The sequence below is a fragment of the Bactrocera latifrons genome, unplaced genomic scaffold, assembly GCF_001853355.1.
Source record: "Bactrocera latifrons isolate USDA-ARS-PBARC rearing strain unplaced genomic scaffold, ASM185335v1 scaffold_64, whole genome shotgun sequence".
In the NCBI taxonomy this organism is placed as follows: Eukaryota; Metazoa; Arthropoda; class Insecta; order Diptera; family Tephritidae; genus Bactrocera; species Bactrocera latifrons.
This window is the reverse complement of record NW_017537312.1, coordinates 571,115-590,366: the sequence shown is the minus strand read 5'-3', so window position 1 is coordinate 590,366 and position 19,252 is coordinate 571,115. Positions and strand designations below refer to the sequence as shown.

Sequence of the window (19,252 nt, the reverse complement as noted above, 5' to 3'; positions counted from 1 at the left end):
GTCTGCAATATGTGTTTCATTTAATAATATTACAGAGGGGTTATATTTTTTAATTAAAATTTCAAGTTCAAAGTAGTTATTAATGTATCCGTTAATATTCCATTGAAGAAAAGTTAACATAGAAAAATAAAGAAAACTAAAGTATATATGTATGAAAAATGTAAATTTTAATTGGAATTTAATATCTAGAATTAAGTATCTATGGATACTTGGGTTTGTGATTGTGGATGGCAGGAGGGTACAGGTGAAGTTGTGGAACGGGTTATAGTTGTAGGAGAAGTAGATGTGGAAAGGGGTGAGAAGGATGGAGAGGGAGAATTGTATAGGGAAGATACTGAGGGAGAAGGGGTTTCGGGGCAATCATTATGGATTAAGTGTATGTTGGTAGGGGATGAAGCATTTTTGTTTGAAGTTGGAGCTTTAATGTTGTCATTAGAATCATTAGTGTTTGAAGTTTTTTCGATGCTGATGTATTTTTTTGAGTAAGCATTGTTGTTATAAGCTGTTACATTAGCATAAGAGAATGGTGAGGGAGTAGAAGGCATTAGAGATTTGTATAAATTGATGGCTTCACGCATCGAACACTTGTGGACAGTTTTAATTTTAAGTATCTCTTTAGACTGGACAAATTTTGGACAGGCAGTTAGAACATTTGACTCTAGAGCATTCAGTAGGAGGGGTATGATTTGGGGGTAGGTTGCAGATAGCACAAGATGGGGTCTTATTACATCGCTTAGCAGTATGACTATGCAACTGACAATTCTTGCAGCGCATGGGATTAGGATAGTAGGGACGGATATCGAGGGTACATCAGGCAACTTCAATACGACTAGGTAAAGTATATTTATCAAAAGTTAATAACAAAGCACCAGCACACGATCACCATTGTTTATCTTGGTAACTTTATGAACATCGGAGACTCCTTGATCTTTTAGACCATCAATTATTTCATCAGCAAGCTGACAGATAAGCGGAGCGTAAATTGTACCCTTTACTGAGTTCAGAGAGTTGTGAAGAGATATATCAACAGCASCAGCTCCGGGAAGATGTTTGGTTTGTAAAAATTTGTCAGCGATTTTTTGGTTTTTGACCAAAAGAAGTAGGCTGCCGTCACGAAGCGATGTGATTTTGTTAATGTCTTTGCTTATGGTCTGAATACCTTTATGTACTGCAAAGCAAGAAGTGGATGCAATAGGTTTTCAGGCGTCCTGTGATTTGATTACGAGCTACTTGGGATCATCCTTCTCAGAAATACGTAATTCCAGGAAGAAGTCCAGCATTGAATTTTCTGGCTTTTTCCTCTTGTTTTTAGGATCCCGTGATAATAGTGCAAACCTATTATTAAAACTGTCCACAGCCTGTTGGCCCCAGGGGGCCTTGCGAAAGAATTTACGTTCTTACCCGATTAAATTGTGGATTTAACTTTATAAGTGTAACGAATTGAAGCTCAAAATGTCAAAGCTAGGTTAAATTGCGCGTACACCAAGTAACGAGAAGTTATGCAGCGAGTATGTATATGTGCGCTCGATATGAAAAAATCAACCGTACACAACCACGAACAACGAACGAATGCGCTTATAATTTAAATGTACACTTTATAGGAGTTTCGATGCTTTCTTCTGGGTATTGCAAACTTAGTAGCAAAGTAATATAACCTGTTCAGGGTACAAATATTGCATCGATAAATTATTGTAACTGTTTAAGAAGTGGTTCCTTGTTTCAATTTTAATTGGAAATGCTTTTATGAAAACTAATTGGATTCATGTTTATTTCACAATTGACTGCTGAAACTACAAGGTTAATACATACATAATGAATGAGGTTAAACTGAATCAGTTAGTTGACACAAATTTGCTTCTAATTAATGCAATTCATTTTGTTATTTTGACTAAATTGGTATGTGTAATAAAAGGCTTATCATTAGATTATAATTCAATTTTTTCATTATGCATTCTTGTGACCATAACATCGCATAAAAATGTTATTTTACCACAAGTTATTGGTATTTTTACTTAAAATGTTGGATGATAAATTACTTATTGCGTCTAGTTGATTCAGAAGCCGTTGGAGGCGGTGGAGGACCACGTTTATGCAACTCTTCCAAGTAATTCACAATGATAGTGGTGCGCTCCTCTTCCATGTGGCTCAATATTAGATAGCTGGAAATGAAAAACAGAAAATTAATATATATAAGAAAATATTAGCAATTGCAACAGATTTTAAATCGGCGTACCGCTTATCGTTCCTCAGTATATCCTGTATTTCCTTCAGATGATTCGGGTTGTCTTTAACAACTTCGCTACTTTTGTGTGTTATTAATTTGCATTCCTGTAAAAGCTCACGCAATGCGGTCTTGGCAGCGAGAGTTTTGTCTTTAATATAATCACGAAATTCGCGTTCACATTTATCGGAATTGTTATATTTCAGATAACGTGGATCTTCTTTAATTGATTTTTTGATATCCTTCCATGAACTGGTCAGCTCCAGCGCTGACAATTCATCGAGCATTTCACGGAATTTTTCACGCTTTCTCTTCATAAGTGTGTCGATGTGTTCGTTGAAGAGTCTAAAAATATGTTACATATTTGTAGGCCAAGTTAAATGTGTAGATTTCAGTGCAGTAAACTTACTTCTCACGATCATCTCGATCTAGCGTCTCAATTAGCTCCCAGCGACTATCCTTACGTAGTTGCCGTTTCACCTCCTTCCATGTCAGATCTGGGTTACGTACCAAGTCCGTTAGCAGCGCATTGAAATGACCAATAGCTTCATCCCGTTTGTGGTGCTCCCGCTCTTTATCGCGATCGCGCAAATGTCCAGCTAATGTGCGTTGAACCTCCTTCTCACGTTCGCGTATACTTTGTTCGGCACGCAATTGCTTTTCACGTTCCTTTTGTAGCCGCTCCGCTTCATCATCCTCGCTATTAGTGTGACCCTCTTCATCGTCATGTTGCTCGCCTTCCTCATCCTTCATTGACAAGACAAAATCGTTTATATATTAATTTTTTTTTTTTTTTTCTAAGTAGCAGTAACAAACTTACCGACTCATCGTGTTTTTTCTTCTGCTCGCCATTCTTCTCCTTATCCTTTTCCTTTTCTCGCTCCCTATCCCTTTCTTTGTCTTTCTCCCGCTCCTTATCCTTCTCACGCTCCCTATCCTTTTCACGCTCTTTACCTTTGTCCTTGTCACTGCGATCACGATCGCGTTCTCGACTGCGGCTACGGCTACGATCATTGCGGCCACGTTTGCGATCTGACTTGCGTTCACGATCCCGTTCCCTATCACGTTCACGCTCCCTCTCCCTTTCCTTCTCACGCTCACGCTCCCGCTCACGATCCTTCAGCTCACGTTGTTTACGCTTCTCTTCTTTCATGATGCGCATAAAGTCCTGGAAGTATTCCTCGCGATAAGTAGAACTCTCCACAGCACGATAACGTTGATCGGCATCGAATTTCTTCTTGATGTCATGCCAACGTGTATGCCGGTCCATATCCGACCGTTCGCGCAACATTTCTATGAAATCCTTGCGTATCTAAAATATGTTAGAGGTACGTAGTGTGTGTGTTTGGGATGTTCATTTGGGTGAATGTAGCAAGTGCGGTCAGGAAGAAAGAGAGAAAACAAATGTGGAGAATTAGACGATTTCAGGCATTGGCTTTCGTTTTAGCTTACACCATAATTTTATAGGCACATAACAGGGGCTTATAGATGACGCTTACTAACTAACTTAATAGTCGACAATAATAACTTAAATAATAATTATACTTAATTATGCTGCAAGAGAACGTATCAAGATTAGTATTATAATTAAATAGCGTTGAAAGCTGAAACAGAAATTTATTGATGACTTAATTATGAGAATCCAACAGTGTAGAGCTGAAAATGAAAAATGTTATTGGCATAAATTAGAGAGGCAACGTGTATGGGCACTTTTTCGACGGACGGACGGACAACAATGACATGTACGTGTGTTATATAATAAGAATACATATAGATAATGTATTGAATGCTTTACTTTATGAACTTACAAGTAAAGCCCGTCAGTAAAAATCAATATCTCACATTCGTTTGACATTTTTGAAATGGTAATAAGTGTCACGTGCCATAAATTATGATTTACTAGCAAAAATTCGATTAAAATATATATATTCAAAATATGCACTTCTGGTGGCATGAATGTGAAATATCGAGTTTTGAAATACTTATTGCACTTGCGGCTGTAACAAAGATTCTAAATGTATGAAGTTTAGATTGAGTTTTTATTCATACTGTTTCTGTCTCTTCTCGCTCAACTCCCACTCCCGCTCTAGTTCAAGCTCTGCCACACTCAGAGACCAGAGACTGGAGACTCGAGCGCCAACATTAACTAAACTGCCAGCTGTTGGGAGTTTGGCATGTCTTGTCGTCTGCCTAATGCCGTTACGTCTTCTATGTGTCCATTGCGTTATTTTCCATCCATCAATATACACCATTTGTCAGTGCGCATCCAAATAGCTTCAATATGTAACATGTGACGTGCCGACGTGCCGACGTTCCTGGTGGCAGAAGGGTAAATCACCAAGTTTTATCGTTGATATACAATAATTTGCATTTGTTTGCTGTTTGTTTAATGAAGTCAACGTTGATCTGATTTGTTTTTTGCATTTATTTACTTTTTTATTGTATTAATGCTTTCATATTTGCATATAAATAACTCACCACGAGCTCGAGCTAGATAGACACAAACAATTTGGGGAAAACGTGCCGAGCAGGCGTGAAGGTACTAACGAACAGGCAAGTCACTGGGTTGATGGGTGGTAGTAGCAGGATGGACATGGTTGCCTGGCGGATCAATGCAATTTGATGCGGTCGTTGGCAGCTGGATGACCATGAATTATCAGTCAGTCACACGTTACGCTGCTACATATTATTTGCTGCGTTTTCCTTACGTTTATACTGCAGCCTAAAAACGATATTTAGCAATTTTGCTGTTTTTCTAAGTCAACCAACTTTTACGCGGCTAAGCAAAATAGTATTGGTTTTAAACACACTTCAAGCAGCTGACCTATAATCACATGATTGGTTGCAATTGACTATGTTTTTTTGTAGTTGGTTGACAATTTGTTGTTCGTGCGTAGTTTAGCCGATATTTATAATCGTTGAAGTAGTAGTGGTAGATTTTTTTGTTTGATTTGTTTTGAGATATCAAGATTAGAGTGAAGAAAATTTTTATAAAAAATAAAAAGTATAAACTTTGCTGTGAAGCATTAACAATATAATAAGTGTATATACAAATAGAGACGTATGAAAAATTCAATTAATCATTTAAAAATACGAAATACTAAATATTTAAATAAGAAATACGTTTGCTGCGGCCCAAAACCCAAATTAACTGTGCTAACAAACGCATTCTCGGCCCGCATGCATTTAAGGGAACACGCACATACCTGTTCCTTTTTTTGTATTTTCTCCTCTTTTTCTTGACGACGCACATCTACAATATACTCGTTGAAGAGGCTCTCACGTTCGCGCACCTTTTCGATAGCTTTATACCGATCATCTTTGCCATAACGCTGACAAAACTCACTGAATGAGGACCTAAGCGATGCGTTCAAAGAAATAAATATTTGTAAAAATTATTTTTTATAAATTCTGATTTGCTACGAACTTTCCATGCAGCTTTGCATCTTCCATAAGCTTGCGAAAATCTTCGCGCTTTTGACGCATCTTATTGCGCTTCTCCTTGCGTTCCTCTTCAGCGCGATCTTTAACGTACTTTTCAAACACCTGTTTGCGCTCCTTGGAGGTTAGCAGCAAATAACGTGGATCGAAAACAATTTTGTGTAGCTCCTTCTCCCAAGTGCTAAATGCTGATACCTAGCAATTGAGAATGATTAGCATCAATCATGCACATCCAAAGAAAATGTTCTAATTCACTTACATCTTTTTCACGCAACATTTCTTTAAACTGTTTGACACGTGTCTCTAATGGCACTACAGCGCGCTCCTTAGCCGCGCGTACCTCAGCTTCCACGGCTGCTTCGTTGGCATCCGCTTTCCTGGTTTGCTTTGCGGCTGTTAAAAAAGTAAATGTCAATAAATAAAATATCTTTAATTACTAATTAATTGCTTACATAATCGGGACTTCTTCGTTGGTACTTCTTCCACACTGGATTCAGATTCAGTGCGTATTTTGATGACTTCATCATCTTCTTGCTCTTCTTCTTCCTCTTCCTCGGGAATTTCAACCTCTTTTTTCTTCTCTGTCTCAATCTTTTCGACCTGTTTCTCCGCAGCGACATTACCAGCAGCCTTTAACTGTTCCGGCGGATTGTTGACTGCTTTGTCTACGTCGGCACGGTCTATCAAATCGTCAGGTCTTTCCCAAACAGATGTTCGTGTGGAAGGATTATAGAAAAAAACCCTCGCATCACCTGTCCAAACGACACACCATGGTGTACCAGCGATCGGAGTACTTGATATAGGACGTGATTTATCTACTGGTTTTGCTGTTGTTGCCGTAACTTTCTTTTGTTGCTCCTCCTCTTTCTTTCGTTTTTCCTCTGCCACCTTCCTGGATTCTTTTTCCAATGCCGCAGCTTGCGCCGCTTTGGTTTGTTCGATGGGTTTGAGATTGGCAGCAGCTGCTGCAGCGGCGGCGGCGGCTGCGGCAGCAGCAGCATTATACGCCATAGCCTGTTCATAACCGCCGGCTGCCGGCGTCATGTGCATAAGGGCAGGATTGGGCATCATGTGTGGTGGCATGGTGGGTGCGACTTGGGGAGCCACTGCCTGTTGCGGAGTTGTGCCCGAATGAGCAGCCATGCGTGCTGCTTCCATGTCGCGTAACGCTTGTGGTTTCTCCCAAACACTCTCGCCGCGACCGGCATGATAGTAATAGGGACGTCCGTCAGGTGCACGATGTTCGGACCATTCAGCAGCGCGTGCAATTACAGCAGGATCAATTACACCAGGTTTTATAATTAAATTTTTTGCCGGTTTGTCTTGCACCGGCGGACCGTGTGGAGGATGCATGTGCTGATTCCAGGGCATACCCCAAGGTGCTGGTCCACCTGGAAAGCCACCATAACCAGGAGGAGGCATTCCAAATGGAGTTTGCGAGAAATTCGGTGGATGCATACCAGGTGGAAAGAATGGAGGTGGCTGTTGGTGCATAGAAGGTGGAGGCTGTTGAGTCATTGGTGGCGCACCGCTTGGTACTACATTTGGTGGTGGCTGCGTCAAGGTCTGTTGTGTGGGTGGTGGTTGTGACATCATATTTGGTGGTGGATGTTGTGTCAATGTATCTGGTGCTTTCATGGGTGGAGCAACCGACATGGGGGGTAACTCCTTTTGCGCATCTATCATGCCACCTTGAGCGTGACCACTAGGCTCTGGCCCTTTAACATTAGCATCCGCATGCTGTGTGTTATTCTGTTGAGATTGCTGTTGAGGTGGTTGCTGTTTTTTATTCACTTCCTCAATTTCTGCTTGAGTCATAACCTTAATATTTTGACCTTCTGGTCTTGTCCATGTTGTTTCACGTGTCATGGCATGATAAAAATAAGATTTTCCATCATCTGTCTTAGTCTCCACCCACAGCTCGAGTGGTGGCCCGTTTGTCATATTTGGTGGGCCATTTTGATTTTGTCCCTGCCAATTCGGATCAAAGCTTCCCGGTCCGCGTCCGCCAAAATTGCCGCCACCTCCTCGAGCACCACCGCGACCAAAAGGCATTATATGAATACCTCCCCGTCCACCACGAAAAGCTCCGGGTGGTCCACCAAATGGCGGCATACTAAAAGGTTTAGCAGTGGCAGCACTTTGATTGTTTGGAGTCCTGAATATAACATAATGAAATTAAATAGGTTACCAAGCAACATAGAAGCATTTTGCCTACATGCTAATACTTGTGGGTTTATGTGCGAAAAATATAATAATAAAAAGAAAAAAGTTAACTTTAGTTTCACCGAAGCTATTACAAATTCCATGAATATAAAGGCATCTATAAAATAACTTGATGTTATCGGCAAGCTTGTCTAGCAGCTTATGCATTGATAGTGTGTTAAGGATATAAAAAGTCGTATACATTTTTATTTTTGAGTTCTCGGTTTTTTTAAGGCCGCAAATGAAATGAAGTAAGAATTTATACATATTATAACATAAATGAAGATACTTCGTAAAGTCTAACTTCAACATTTCTACAACGGTCGGGTCTACTTAACCGGGACGGGACGGATTTTTATACGGCCAAGAATTGTCAACTCGGCAAATTTTTGCCGCTACAACCCAAAAAATAGCACATTTTATCGACCAATATGTTCACACAAATTAACTTATTATATTTTTTTTTTTGTTACGTACCATTGAGATTCGCCTTCGCTTGTATCTGGCGTTGCTTGTCCCGCATTTCCATTTATATTAGGGGTTGCATTGTTTTCCTGAGAAGGCCCAACACCACCTTTATATGGAGTTTCACCATCTATAGATGGTGACGCCACTTCGTCGCCAGATTGTACATTATTTTCAATACTGCCTTCGACTTCAGCGTCCATAGTCACAAAAGTTGAATAGTAAATAACTTTTTCTTACTTAAATTCAGAAAATATTTTTCTTAGACAAAATTCTCACACACTTTTCAAGAAAAAAATAAAGATGTGTCTTTAAAATCGATATCAGTTAAAAAAATGTCGTGAAAGATTTGTCTCATATAGGGTTGCATTTATGAAAACTCTCTTAAAATATTTATAAAAAATTTAAGAAGTAGTAATAGGTGTATCAATACGGTATTCTTCAATTGTATTGAGTTTATATCTTTACTTGCCATCATTTAAAACAACCTAGTTAATATATTAAATATTAAGAGCGAATACCAAGAAGCAGATAACATATTTATATCATAGGAAAAAATCCAGAAACCAGGGCTACCGAAACTCAAACACAATGAAAACATTAGCTGGGAAACCAACCCTTACATAACAACTTATAAACCTTTTTACAGAATAATTTCGGGTAGAATTGCCATTTGTACATTAAGCGCCGTTTTCGCAAACAGGTGTCAGTTAGGTTCTGGTTAATTTAAAAAAGATTCTTTGTTTCGGTCAAGCACTTTTTTTAACCGGAACTTAACTCACAGACTTTAAGAAAACGGCCTTCAGAAACTCATCCAAACTCCCACAGAACTATCTGTTAGCGCTGTTTGGTAAGAAACGGGTGACTTAACACGTTGGTGGCTTGCAGATAATCCAAACATTTTCTGACAATTTTTAATGCAACGTTGGCTAACTGTTTGACATGTATGCAACAATCAGCTGTGATTAGCTAGAAACAGCAAAAAAAAAAATATTTTGATTCAAAGAATTGTAGTTCCCACAATAGCGTTGGCTTTCGCTTGTTTTAACGTTTTTTATTTGATTTCCTCTTGTATTATATATGTAAAAAGTGTCTAAACCTTTTGCAAAAATTAGTTTAACTTTAAAAATGGAGCAGGAAGGTGGATCGACTTATGTAAGCATTTATTTACCATTTATTATACCTAAACTTATCCGCAATAATGTCATTTAGTTACATCCGTTAACATTGGAGTCTCAACTATTCCTCAACTCTTTAGAGACCTACAGCCAAAAGTACAATCAAATTGACACAAACTTATTTGATATGTTGAACAATATTGTGCTCGGTATACAAAAGTTTTTGGATCAAAATCCCGAACCCATTGTGGCTACGGAGAAAACTAAGTTAGTTCAACGTAATGATTTAGCAGCAATACACAGTATTTACCACTGCAACATTTGCAAAAAGGATTTGGGCAAAAGCGCTGACAAAGCAGCACTACATCTAGTGGCGAAGCATGAAATTAAACCCAATCCAATCAACATAGAAAAGAAAAAAGCTCAAAAAAAAGCGGCCGAAACTAAGCTGAACAAATTGCCGAAAAGTATGACTAATTTATATTAGGGAGTCCGTTTTTTCCCAAGTTGATTGTAGTTTTGCAAGCGCACCTGAAATTTAAATTGTTCCTTAAAAACAAGTATCCTACGTACACTAGCTCTTTATTAACTTAAATTGTGCCTAAACTATTTTAATCATCATCTTTTTCCCATGTACATGTACATACTATATATATTGCATTATGCTTTGGAGATAAAAAAAAATTATGTCAAAAGATCAAGAATTCGCGTATAAAATGTATGGGAAAAGTTAAATTTTTTATTGAAACCTTTTCTACTGCAAAAATTGAAACTTAAGAGGCGTTTAATAGAGGACACCCTAATCGTACATATGCAAAACAAATACGTATTCAGATTAAAAGTTGATTGAATTATTTATTTATAATATTTTCTTTGTTTATATTTTTCGCTTATAATGTAGAAGGTAGAGCATTGGTTATGGGCGATTTTGCGAAATTTTTTGCCGATCAATTGCAAGTTGCAGAAAAAATTAAACAAATTCCAGAATATGAAGTCATAGAAAATGCATTGTTAACAGCGTTAAAAAAGGCGGTCCCCAGCAAGAGTATCAAATTATATAAATTTGGTTCGCGAATTACTGGTATTGGAGCGCGCCATTCGGATTTGGATATCTACGTGGATATTGGTAAAAACCCTATCTTACTATGTTACTGCTTATGTGGGTGTTTAACTTATATATGTGCATGTATACGGTATTCAAATTAGGTGGACAATTTAATGTTTTCGAGCAAACTGCCAGCGATGAAACGCTTTATAACTACGATCGGATTTATGAAGTCATTAAGAAAAGTTCTATCGATTGGGATCAGATTCGTGCTATTCGTGCGGCACGTGTACCCATAATACGTATGACTAATAGAAAGACAAATATTGAATGCGATGTTGGATTTTCAAACAGTCTTAGCTATTGCAACACGCAGTTGCTGGAGTATATTTTCCAACAACAGCCATTAGGTTTGTTGTTTTATATAACAAAATTCAGCGTGTAATTATATAATATTTATATTAATTAATCTCTACTTTTATTTAGCACGTCGACTTTGTATTTTTATGAAGAAGTGGTTAGAGCGCACGCGTTTGAACGAACATATAACCACATATTGTATGGCCCTGATGGTCATTTATTATCTACAAGTCAAAAAGTTCTTGCCCTCAATTGAGACACTGCAGAAGAATATGGTAGCCAATGTTCTGATTGGACGTAAGCAAACTTTTCCAATATGTTTTTATATACTACATATGTATTATATATAATTTTAATACATTTAAATACTATAAATTTTCGATGTTACAGCGTGGATCGGCAACTTTAATAACATTCCGTTGAATGCTTTAGGAATGCAAGAGCTTAGCGTCAGTCCACCATGTTGCAAGCAGCACATTAAAGAATTTTGTCAATATTACGCAAATTTCAAGTACGAATTGCATGTCGTTTGTCCCTATTTTGGACGTCCAAATATAGAAATTAAGAATTTCGAAAACTTAATGCCAGAACGGTAATTTTGAATTTTTTTTGTGTTAATATCGATGTTAAATATATATATCTTGCAGTTATACCAATTATATTAAAAATTACAACTCAGCTACAAAAGAGTGGGGCTTACAACTGAATGCCCAAATCGTCGTACAAGATCCTCTTCAATTGAATCATAATGTTGCAAAGCGTTGTAGCAAATGGCATCTGAAAGAATTAGCGGACTATTTGAAACAATCCGCCGAAATTTTAGTCGATTCTAATTAAAAATACATATTTTTCAATTTCTATTTTATTTCTTACTCAATAATTTGTATTAATTTTTTTGTTTTTGTACGTTGAATTCGTTTCAGTTAACATGATCGCGTAGTTCATATAAATATAAATTTTGTACAATTATTAATGAAGTGGCTGTCAGTTTCTGAAATCAGTACAAATACAATAATACTATATATTACAATTAAATGCTTTACTACACATACATATATGTTCATTTGAGAAATGCATGTTTATAATAAAACTTTTAAGAATAAAAAGGTGCTGAAAATCAAAATTTGTTTTTTTTCCCTGCAATGACTTATTTATAGTCGGAGGTTTGTAGCAGAAGCGATTATAATTTTTGGATTCCAGGTATTCTTTCAGATATTCCGATGACGTAGACCTTCTGACCAACAGCATTTTTGTCTTTAGAATAAAGTAACAGCTCGCAAAATTAAAGTTTTAGAGGTACCGAAGGCGCGAGAGGTATCGCAACCTTATTTGTTCTTTAATTTATTTTTTTGGTTTACGACACTGCTCCAGGCATTTGATTTTTTTCACAACTTTTCACCTATTCAAAACCACAGGATACTGTTAAAGCGGCATCAGTTCTACATGGCCGGTCTGATTAGTAGGTATCGTGAAAATTGTCTTCTTTTAGTTCGACACCTTTTACACTTATTCAAGTAATCCATGTAGGTCACACCTTGTGCATCACAGAAAATGTTCCAAATGCCTTTCTATCAGATAGGATAGCCTCAACTTTTTCGCAGCTGCATCAAACACTGCTATAGAGCGGTTTCTGGGTTACTCGGACAGCTTTCTTATCCCCAATATTTTATGCGGGATGTGACCCACGCAGGCTTTTGAGTTGGCTAATGTCTCAGCTTATTCACAATTCATCTCAGCCGTATCAATACGGCATCGTGAGATTTAGTCAATTTATTTTCCGTAATAGTATTTTTTGTTGCCACATTCAAAATTTGTTGGGTCAATCTCGACGCTCGCCATTGAAGATTATATGTATTTTCTTATGTTTTTGCATTCATTACGCGATTTCGATTCCAAATTGAGAATTAAATCACGGATCGATATAGCCATTTCTTCCACTTTTCTGCAATCTGCGAACACGTTTGGTTGCAGACGTAGTCAAAACAGATCTTCAGGTCAGATTCGGCTGAGCTGAAACTATTTAGGAAAATCTACTCCATGATAGCTAATTTCTTTTGCAATAGTGACCCTCCGGCGATGAACCTTTTGTCTATCGGACTGCTTCGCATTTTGTTTGTTTGTTGCAGGCAACACTTTTCACAGATTTATGCCTTAGTACCATGTTGATTTTTCTGAAAGGTTGGTTTAAGAGGTTAATGTTTTAAAGATGCGCTAAAAAGCATCTAGCGCGAGTCGAGATAATACATTATGGGTGTATGCTGGAGTGTGTACCATTTACTTTGTCACATCTTTGTTAAAGTAAAGGAATATGTGTGCCATATGTTGCTTGAAATATAACTTCCTTCATCCTGTGGTATAATCGGTAATTAGCTTGTTAGAATATACCATATACATATATGTATGTATATGTACATATGCCTTTGCATGCACCTCCAGTCGAATTCCACAAATAGCAGCAATTAAATTTAGAGTGAAATGCGCAAATTTTTAATTTCTTTTCAATTAATTAGCGAAGTGATTGTGCACATGCTACCAAAATGAGCCGCCCACTCCAAATTGCCTTTTAAATAGTGGCCAATATCTATTACCACACACAAAATGCGTAAGAACATTGGTTTATTTTTATATTTCCAATTCGTTTCCGATTTAAAAAAAAAATACATATGTATATGTATGTATACAATATACATATATATATATATACATATATGAATGTACGAGGAGTGTTCCAAAGTAAACAGGACTTTTTGAATCTAGCGCCCCCTGGTGGCACCATCTATATGTCGACTGGTGCGTTAGAATCTGCTATCTTTATCGATTGAGAATTTCATGACATTTCATCGGTTCGAAGTGACAAAATTAAATTTTGTTTTAAAATTGGTTAAGCTTTTACCGAAACGTTTCAATACAGTAGCAAAGTGTACGAGTGGTTTCAATATGTTCATCGTCGTGAGGACATATATGACGATCAAAATCCGTGATCACTGGAATGATCGATTATTCGATCAAAAATCACATTTTAACCATGAAAAGAAAGCGTTATGCAGACGTAGAGGCCATTCAAAAGGCTTGCACCGGCATACTGGCGGCCATACCGGCCAACGAGCTAAAACACTCGTTTGAATGCTTTTGGACCGTGCAAAACATATAATGAAGCAGAAGGAGACTATTTTGAATAACATAAATTGAATTTGCCGAAAATATTATTTGAAAATATTTTTTCTGTTTTTTTAGGTCCTGTTTACTTTGCAAAGTACCTTGTATATGAGACCTATGCAAAAAATTAGCGCTTCAGAAGAAAAAAAAGTGAAAAGGGATTTTTCTGGGAAGATAGTTGATCTCACTTTACTCGGCGGAAAACTAAAGATACTACAATCTTGCGGTGAATGTCCAGCGATTGCAAGAAGAAAAAGTAAAGTCATTGGAATGACATATCCGTAAATGCAGCTCGCCTAAGCCCTAGGTTAAGATTTCCTTATGTGCTTGAATGGTTATGTGAGAAAGAGCAGGACACATTGGAACAAAGTACATATCTCTAATATAGCCTACAGAGACCTTGCCAACAACCAACAAAAACTGTCCAAGCATAACCTAAAAAATCATTCGAATTTAAGGTTAATCTTTCAGTATCCCTATTTAAATGTCTGTGCCCTTCTCTTATTTTGTTCGGAAAATCAAAGTCTGTTCGCATTTCACAACCGAGGTCCTTCCTACCCGACTGTCTTAGAGTTCTTTTATTTGTATTCATTGCGTATTAAATAATTATAAATAGCAAGAATATTCGAATTGCTACTCGACGGAGTTTTCGTGTTATTGACGCCGAGTCTTCGCTTCAGCATCCTGATTGTTTAAAATGTTGCCACAAGTTTAGCAACGGCTAAGCTCCTTCTACGAGAAAGATCGATGGAGTAAATGCAATGCGATTCTGAAATGTCTTTGGTGGTTTAAAAAGTATCTAAATTAAAAAATGGAGACTAAATAAGGCAAGGTAGATGGTCATAACAATTATCGAAAATTATTCTTCGACTTAATTATCATCTAATCATCATCTGTCCAACGTTTTGACAAATTGTTTTGTCATTTTTAAATTGATAACATATTAAACCACTGAGTTCATTTTGAGAAAATATCCTTCCTGTTCCCTTTCACCCTCTTATTTACATCCATTGGTAAACTGTACTCATATCTGTGTATTTAGCGACATCGCTGTTTCTAAAACAGAACATTTGGTATATGCAATTGTAATCCTAGAAAACTCCACGTGCGATGATGATGACCACGTGATGTTTGTTTGTGGGAAAACGGGTTGTATGCGGTAATCATGACTGGAAAACTTAATTTTTATTACTAACAAGCCGATAATTATCAAATTATTAGCTATGTAATTATCATAAAAATTGTGAAAAGAAGAAAGGAATGCCGCGATGTTGTTAACTAGGCTACAACCGCTGGCAATGTCTACGCCAGTAAAGAAGAGTTATCATAAAAACAAGAGAACATTTAATATTTTTATAAACAACTAGCCGTGTCCTGCGTGAAATTATATGTTTTGAAATGAAAAGAAAGTTGAATTTATCATTTAATTTTTTTTCAATGTAACGCAGCTCGATAAATAACATTTTTGGTTTCTGTTCCGGTGTACAGAAAAGATGGTCTTCCAACTCTGGCCGTGTGAAAAACATAGCATTTCCAAATTTCTGCCACACACTATGCGACTATCCTTGTCTCCTGTTGATTGTCATCTCAAATGCAATCACTAGAAACGGAATACGTTTGCACTGGAATGGCAAATCGTTAGAACGGAAAGGAATTCGTAGAATCAAGCATTCTATGCCCTTGTATTTGATAGGTGCGTCATAATTAGTAGTGTTCCAATGACAGATCTAACTTTGAGACGCAAATAATGTGGTGCCATACCAAGCCTCTCAAAAGAATTTAGAAATCCCATTGGATAATTCACGGCGTCGTCGTCATTGCCAAAACGATTGATCGATTTGTATGAGCGCAAACCGCCTGGAATTTGTCTTCGAATCTTCCAGTTTAGGTCTGTAACATCGGTATTTTTGGCAGCTATCGTTGTTACAATAATTTGGAAGATGTCCGAACATTCGAGATGAGTTTATCTTTCCTGAATTGATAAACGGCAGATGAAATTGATATCAAACCACCCTAAGTATCAACCGGAATTGACCCATTTCCAATTCATAGCGAATACGATGTAAAATGTCTTCAGTAATGCCATTTTTGTTTGCGGATTTGAAGGCTGATATGTCGCAATAATCATCGCGAAAAGTTCACGAACTTCATGTGCATTCGAAGTAGCTATCGAATCGTCCATTGTTTGATTCCAGTGATTATGATGTTCCAGCAATTGTAATTGCTGGCTTGCTTTTCCAAAACTTGCCCTCACCGTACCATTCACAGTACGCAATGATTCAAATAAAATTGAACCGCGTACATTAATCAATGGCAAGTGAAGGTAGAAGCAATCGTCGATTTTCGGGTGGATTGTGTAAATTTGTCCTAACGCATTAGTCGGTAACACTGGATGTCCATCTACTGGTTGGCCTTACTTAGAGCAATGTTCTCGCAAATGACGAAAGTTGGGAAAAAACTCGTCAATGTTAATTTGGTTGCTGGCGGTGTTTCCACTGGCTGTACTATATTCTCTGTATTGAAATACAATCTTTAGCCATTCTCCATATTAACTGCGAGACGTACAATAGTCGGAAAAGGTTCATGAATTGCAAATGTAAATACCCTACAAAGCGCTTCATTGCTGTTCATTTATCGACCCATTTGATAATATATCGTTCAAGGTAAATAACCACTTGCTTCCTTCGTTGCTTCCTTTGGTAACGTGTTTACAAACGTATTTCATCGATTTCACCAATATACAACAATTTCACCAATACTCAACATTGGTATGAGTTTTGAATGTGAATTAGACAATAGTGGTGAATATAGTACGATACATGTGTTTTCAACTTTGAATGCTGAATGTTCTGCTATTGGCGTCTGGTGAGCGACGCCGATAGAGTGCATATCCATCATTTCTAATTTGTGTTTCCGAAAAAAAGCACCTTAATTGTGTTTCGTGCATTTATTGTCAGACATACAAACCGAAGTGGGATTGTGATGTCCGCAAAGTCTATGAACCATATTAGTTTTCATCACCTCGTACAATACTGGATCTTTCTTTTCCCAGAAATGATTTCATCAATTCGATCTGGTGTAACCACAATCAACCATCCAAAGAAGAAGGGTGCTTGTGGCAAACCTCTTTTTTGCAACTCAACAGAGTACATCCAGCATCTAACAGCACCAAATATACCATAGGTTGCCTCAAGATAAAGTCCATAAAACATCGTAAGCGTTGTTTGAAATGTCGTGCTGTGATATCGTGACGATCGCTTGCTGATTGACCGTTGATGGCAAAAAGAACGCCGATCGATATTAGCGCGACCACGAAGAGGATCGTAACAAATTTCAATCTGTAACTGCCAAATCCAACGCGGGATAACTCTTGCCAACAGGTGCTACTTCGGACTGAGTAGGCAATTGAGAAGCAAAGTCCTCTCTCGACAAACAAAAACCAAACTCTATAAGTCACTCATAATWCCCGTCCTGCTATATGGTGCAGAGGCTTGGACGATGACAACAACTGATGAGTCGACGTTGCGAGATTTCGAGAAAAGTTCTGCGAAAGATTTATGGTCCTTTGCGCGTTGGCCAMGGCGAATATCGCATTCGATGGAACGATGAGCTGTACGAGATATACGACGACATTGACATAGTTCAGCGAATTAAAAGACAGCGGCTACGCTGGCTAAGTCATGTTGTCCGGATGAGCTCTGAAAGTATTCGACACAGTACCCGCCGGGGGAAGCAGAGGAAGAGGAAGACCTCCACTCCGTTGGAAGGACCAAGTGGAGAAGGACCTGGCTTCACTTGGAATATCTAATTGGCGCCACGTAGCGAAAAGAAGAAACGACTGGCGCGCTGTTGTTAACTCGGCTATAATCGCGTAAGCGGTGTCTACGCCAATCAAGAAGAAGAATTGATCACTGTGTGAAACAGACAAAGACATTCACTGAATAATTTTAAACTTTTTTTTTTTTTGTTTTGAAAAGCCAGAATAAAGAACGCAAATGACACATTTGAACGATTTAAATAATTAAAAACCAAAACAAAAAAATTTAAAGAAAAATTTTGTATGAAAAAAGTTACTTTTTGGAATCCTCCAATTTTCCGACTTTTCCACGCGAAAAGCATTCAATTTTTGTTATTTCTAAACCTTCCCCGATCCACAGCGAACAACCTCTGAAAATTTTATCAAGATTGGTGCAGCCGTTTTTTAGCGTTACTAACGAGCAAACATTCGTTCGTTTGTATGGGAAAAAGAAAAGGGCTGTTTTTAGGGGTTTTCCGGCAATTATCGGTTATTTTTTTTCGCATTAAAAACCCATCTTTGAGCCTCAGCGAACATTTAGAAAAAAGAATTGGCCAAATTGGTCCAGGCGTTGTTGAGTTATGCGCTTACCAACACATTTTGTGATTAATTTTTATATGTACATATCTAAGATGTGTAAACTTATGATATTCAGGGCAAAAAAAACGGGGTGTTCTGAGATCTTTAAATTAAATAGTACAAAATACTGCTTGTGATCGGTCTTCCCGAGCGACATCGCTTCCTTCAATGGGATATTGAAAAGTTCCAGATCTAAAGTTTTCGAGCCAAATTATGTAAGCTTGAAGAGATTCAAGAGCTTTCATCCAGAAAAACAACGGTTTGGTGTGATTTATGGGCCAATGGCGACTATTATAACGCCTTGATAACCAACTATTTAATGCCTGAAATTAAAGTGAGCAGATAATGCGGACTATACGGACAATCCGGCTATTAATGTTCATCACTAGTTACCAGTCGTAATGCTCAAGCGAACGTTCTTTCGAATGATAATAAACATTCCCATTAAATTTAAAGCTTCTGCGTTTTCTCTTTAAAAATGTAGGGAACCTCAAAATGGATCACCCTTCATAAGAGAGATAGATAAATACAAATTTTTTGTAGAATTAATGCATTTATTTTTCAATTTATTTCTTTATTCGTTTAATAATTTGTTAATAAATAATTAATAAATTTACAATAATTGCACGTTTATAAGGTATGTATGTATATGTTTAAGTACAGTTACAATTCATTATGTGTATGGGGTATTTACAAGGACATATAATGAATGCTTGGAATTTATTTAACATTTCTCTTCATATATGATTAAATTATGCAAAATTGACTTAAGAATCACAAAAAAGCACACACATCAATTATTTGAAATAATCAATATAGCAGAACATTTATTGTAAATAATTTTCAAGTTCCATCTTTTCATTTTA

The 19,252-nt window shown here is 37.4% G+C and overlaps 2 protein-coding genes across 5 annotated transcripts; one reads left to right on the top strand and one right to left on the bottom strand.

Annotated features, from left to right (window-relative positions):
- Window positions 1–1,749: 1,749 nt before the first annotated feature.
- LOC108975383 (transcription elongation regulator 1) lies at window positions 1,750–8,624 on the bottom strand. 4 transcript variants are annotated; one of them, XM_018943830.1, is made up of 9 exons: window positions 8,345–8,624; window positions 6,115–7,820; window positions 5,922–6,055; window positions 5,649–5,857; window positions 5,428–5,578; window positions 3,042–3,533; window positions 2,631–2,968; window positions 2,234–2,566; window positions 1,750–2,159 (listed from the first exon to the last, which is right to left on the bottom strand). In XM_018943830.1, exons 1-9 carry the CDS (start codon window positions 8,533–8,535, stop codon window positions 2,033–2,035), a joined length of 3,681 nt encoding a protein of 1,226 aa, XP_018799375.1. In that variant the 5' UTR covers window positions 8,536–8,624; the 3' UTR covers window positions 1,750–2,032. The 4 variants fall into 4 exon arrangements, 2 of the variants coding, with proteins under 2 accessions (XP_018799375.1, XP_018799376.1); XR_001993868.1 differs by lacking the exons at window positions 1,750–2,159; window positions 2,234–2,566; window positions 2,631–2,968; window positions 3,042–3,533 and adding an exon at window positions 4,455–4,627 and having other exon boundaries at window positions 4,700–5,578; XR_001993869.1 differs by lacking the exons at window positions 1,750–2,159; window positions 2,234–2,566; window positions 2,631–2,968; window positions 3,042–3,533 and adding an exon at window positions 4,455–4,536 and having other exon boundaries at window positions 4,700–5,578.
- A 707-nt stretch (window positions 8,625–9,331) lies between these two features.
- Window positions 9,332–11,925, top strand: LOC108975336 (terminal uridylyltransferase Tailor). The gene is made up of 7 exons (XM_018943725.1): window positions 9,332–9,487; window positions 9,545–9,917; window positions 10,352–10,576; window positions 10,657–10,905; window positions 10,982–11,152; window positions 11,246–11,447; window positions 11,503–11,925. Exons 1-7 carry the CDS (start codon window positions 9,461–9,463, stop codon window positions 11,690–11,692), a joined length of 1,437 nt encoding a protein of 478 aa, XP_018799270.1. The 5' UTR covers window positions 9,332–9,460; the 3' UTR covers window positions 11,693–11,925.
- Window positions 11,926–19,252: the final 7,327 nt, after the last annotated feature.

Excerpts from the sequence above, each read along its gene's own strand:
- LOC108975383 (XM_018943830.1), bottom strand. The coding sequence starts at position 8,535 with ATGGACGCTGAAGTCGAAGGCAGTATTGAAAATAATGTACAATCTGGC. Across the intron at positions 7,821-8,344 it reads AGCGAAGGCGAATCTCAATG|GACTCCAAACAATCAAAGTG; the intron begins GTACGTAACAAA and ends TGTTATATTCAG. Across the intron at positions 2,160-2,233 it reads ATACTGAGGAACGATAAGCG|CTATCTAATATTGAGCCACA; the intron begins GTACGCCGATTT and ends TTTCATTTCCAG.
- LOC108975336 (XM_018943725.1), top strand. The coding sequence starts at position 9,461 with ATGGAGCAGGAAGGTGGATCGACTTAT. Across the intron at positions 9,918-10,351 it reads GCTGAACAAATTGCCGAAAA|AAGGTAGAGCATTGGTTATG; the intron begins GTATGACTAATT and ends CTTATAATGTAG. Across the intron at positions 10,906-10,981 it reads TTTCCAACAACAGCCATTAG|CACGTCGACTTTGTATTTTT; the intron begins GTTTGTTGTTTT and ends ACTTTTATTTAG.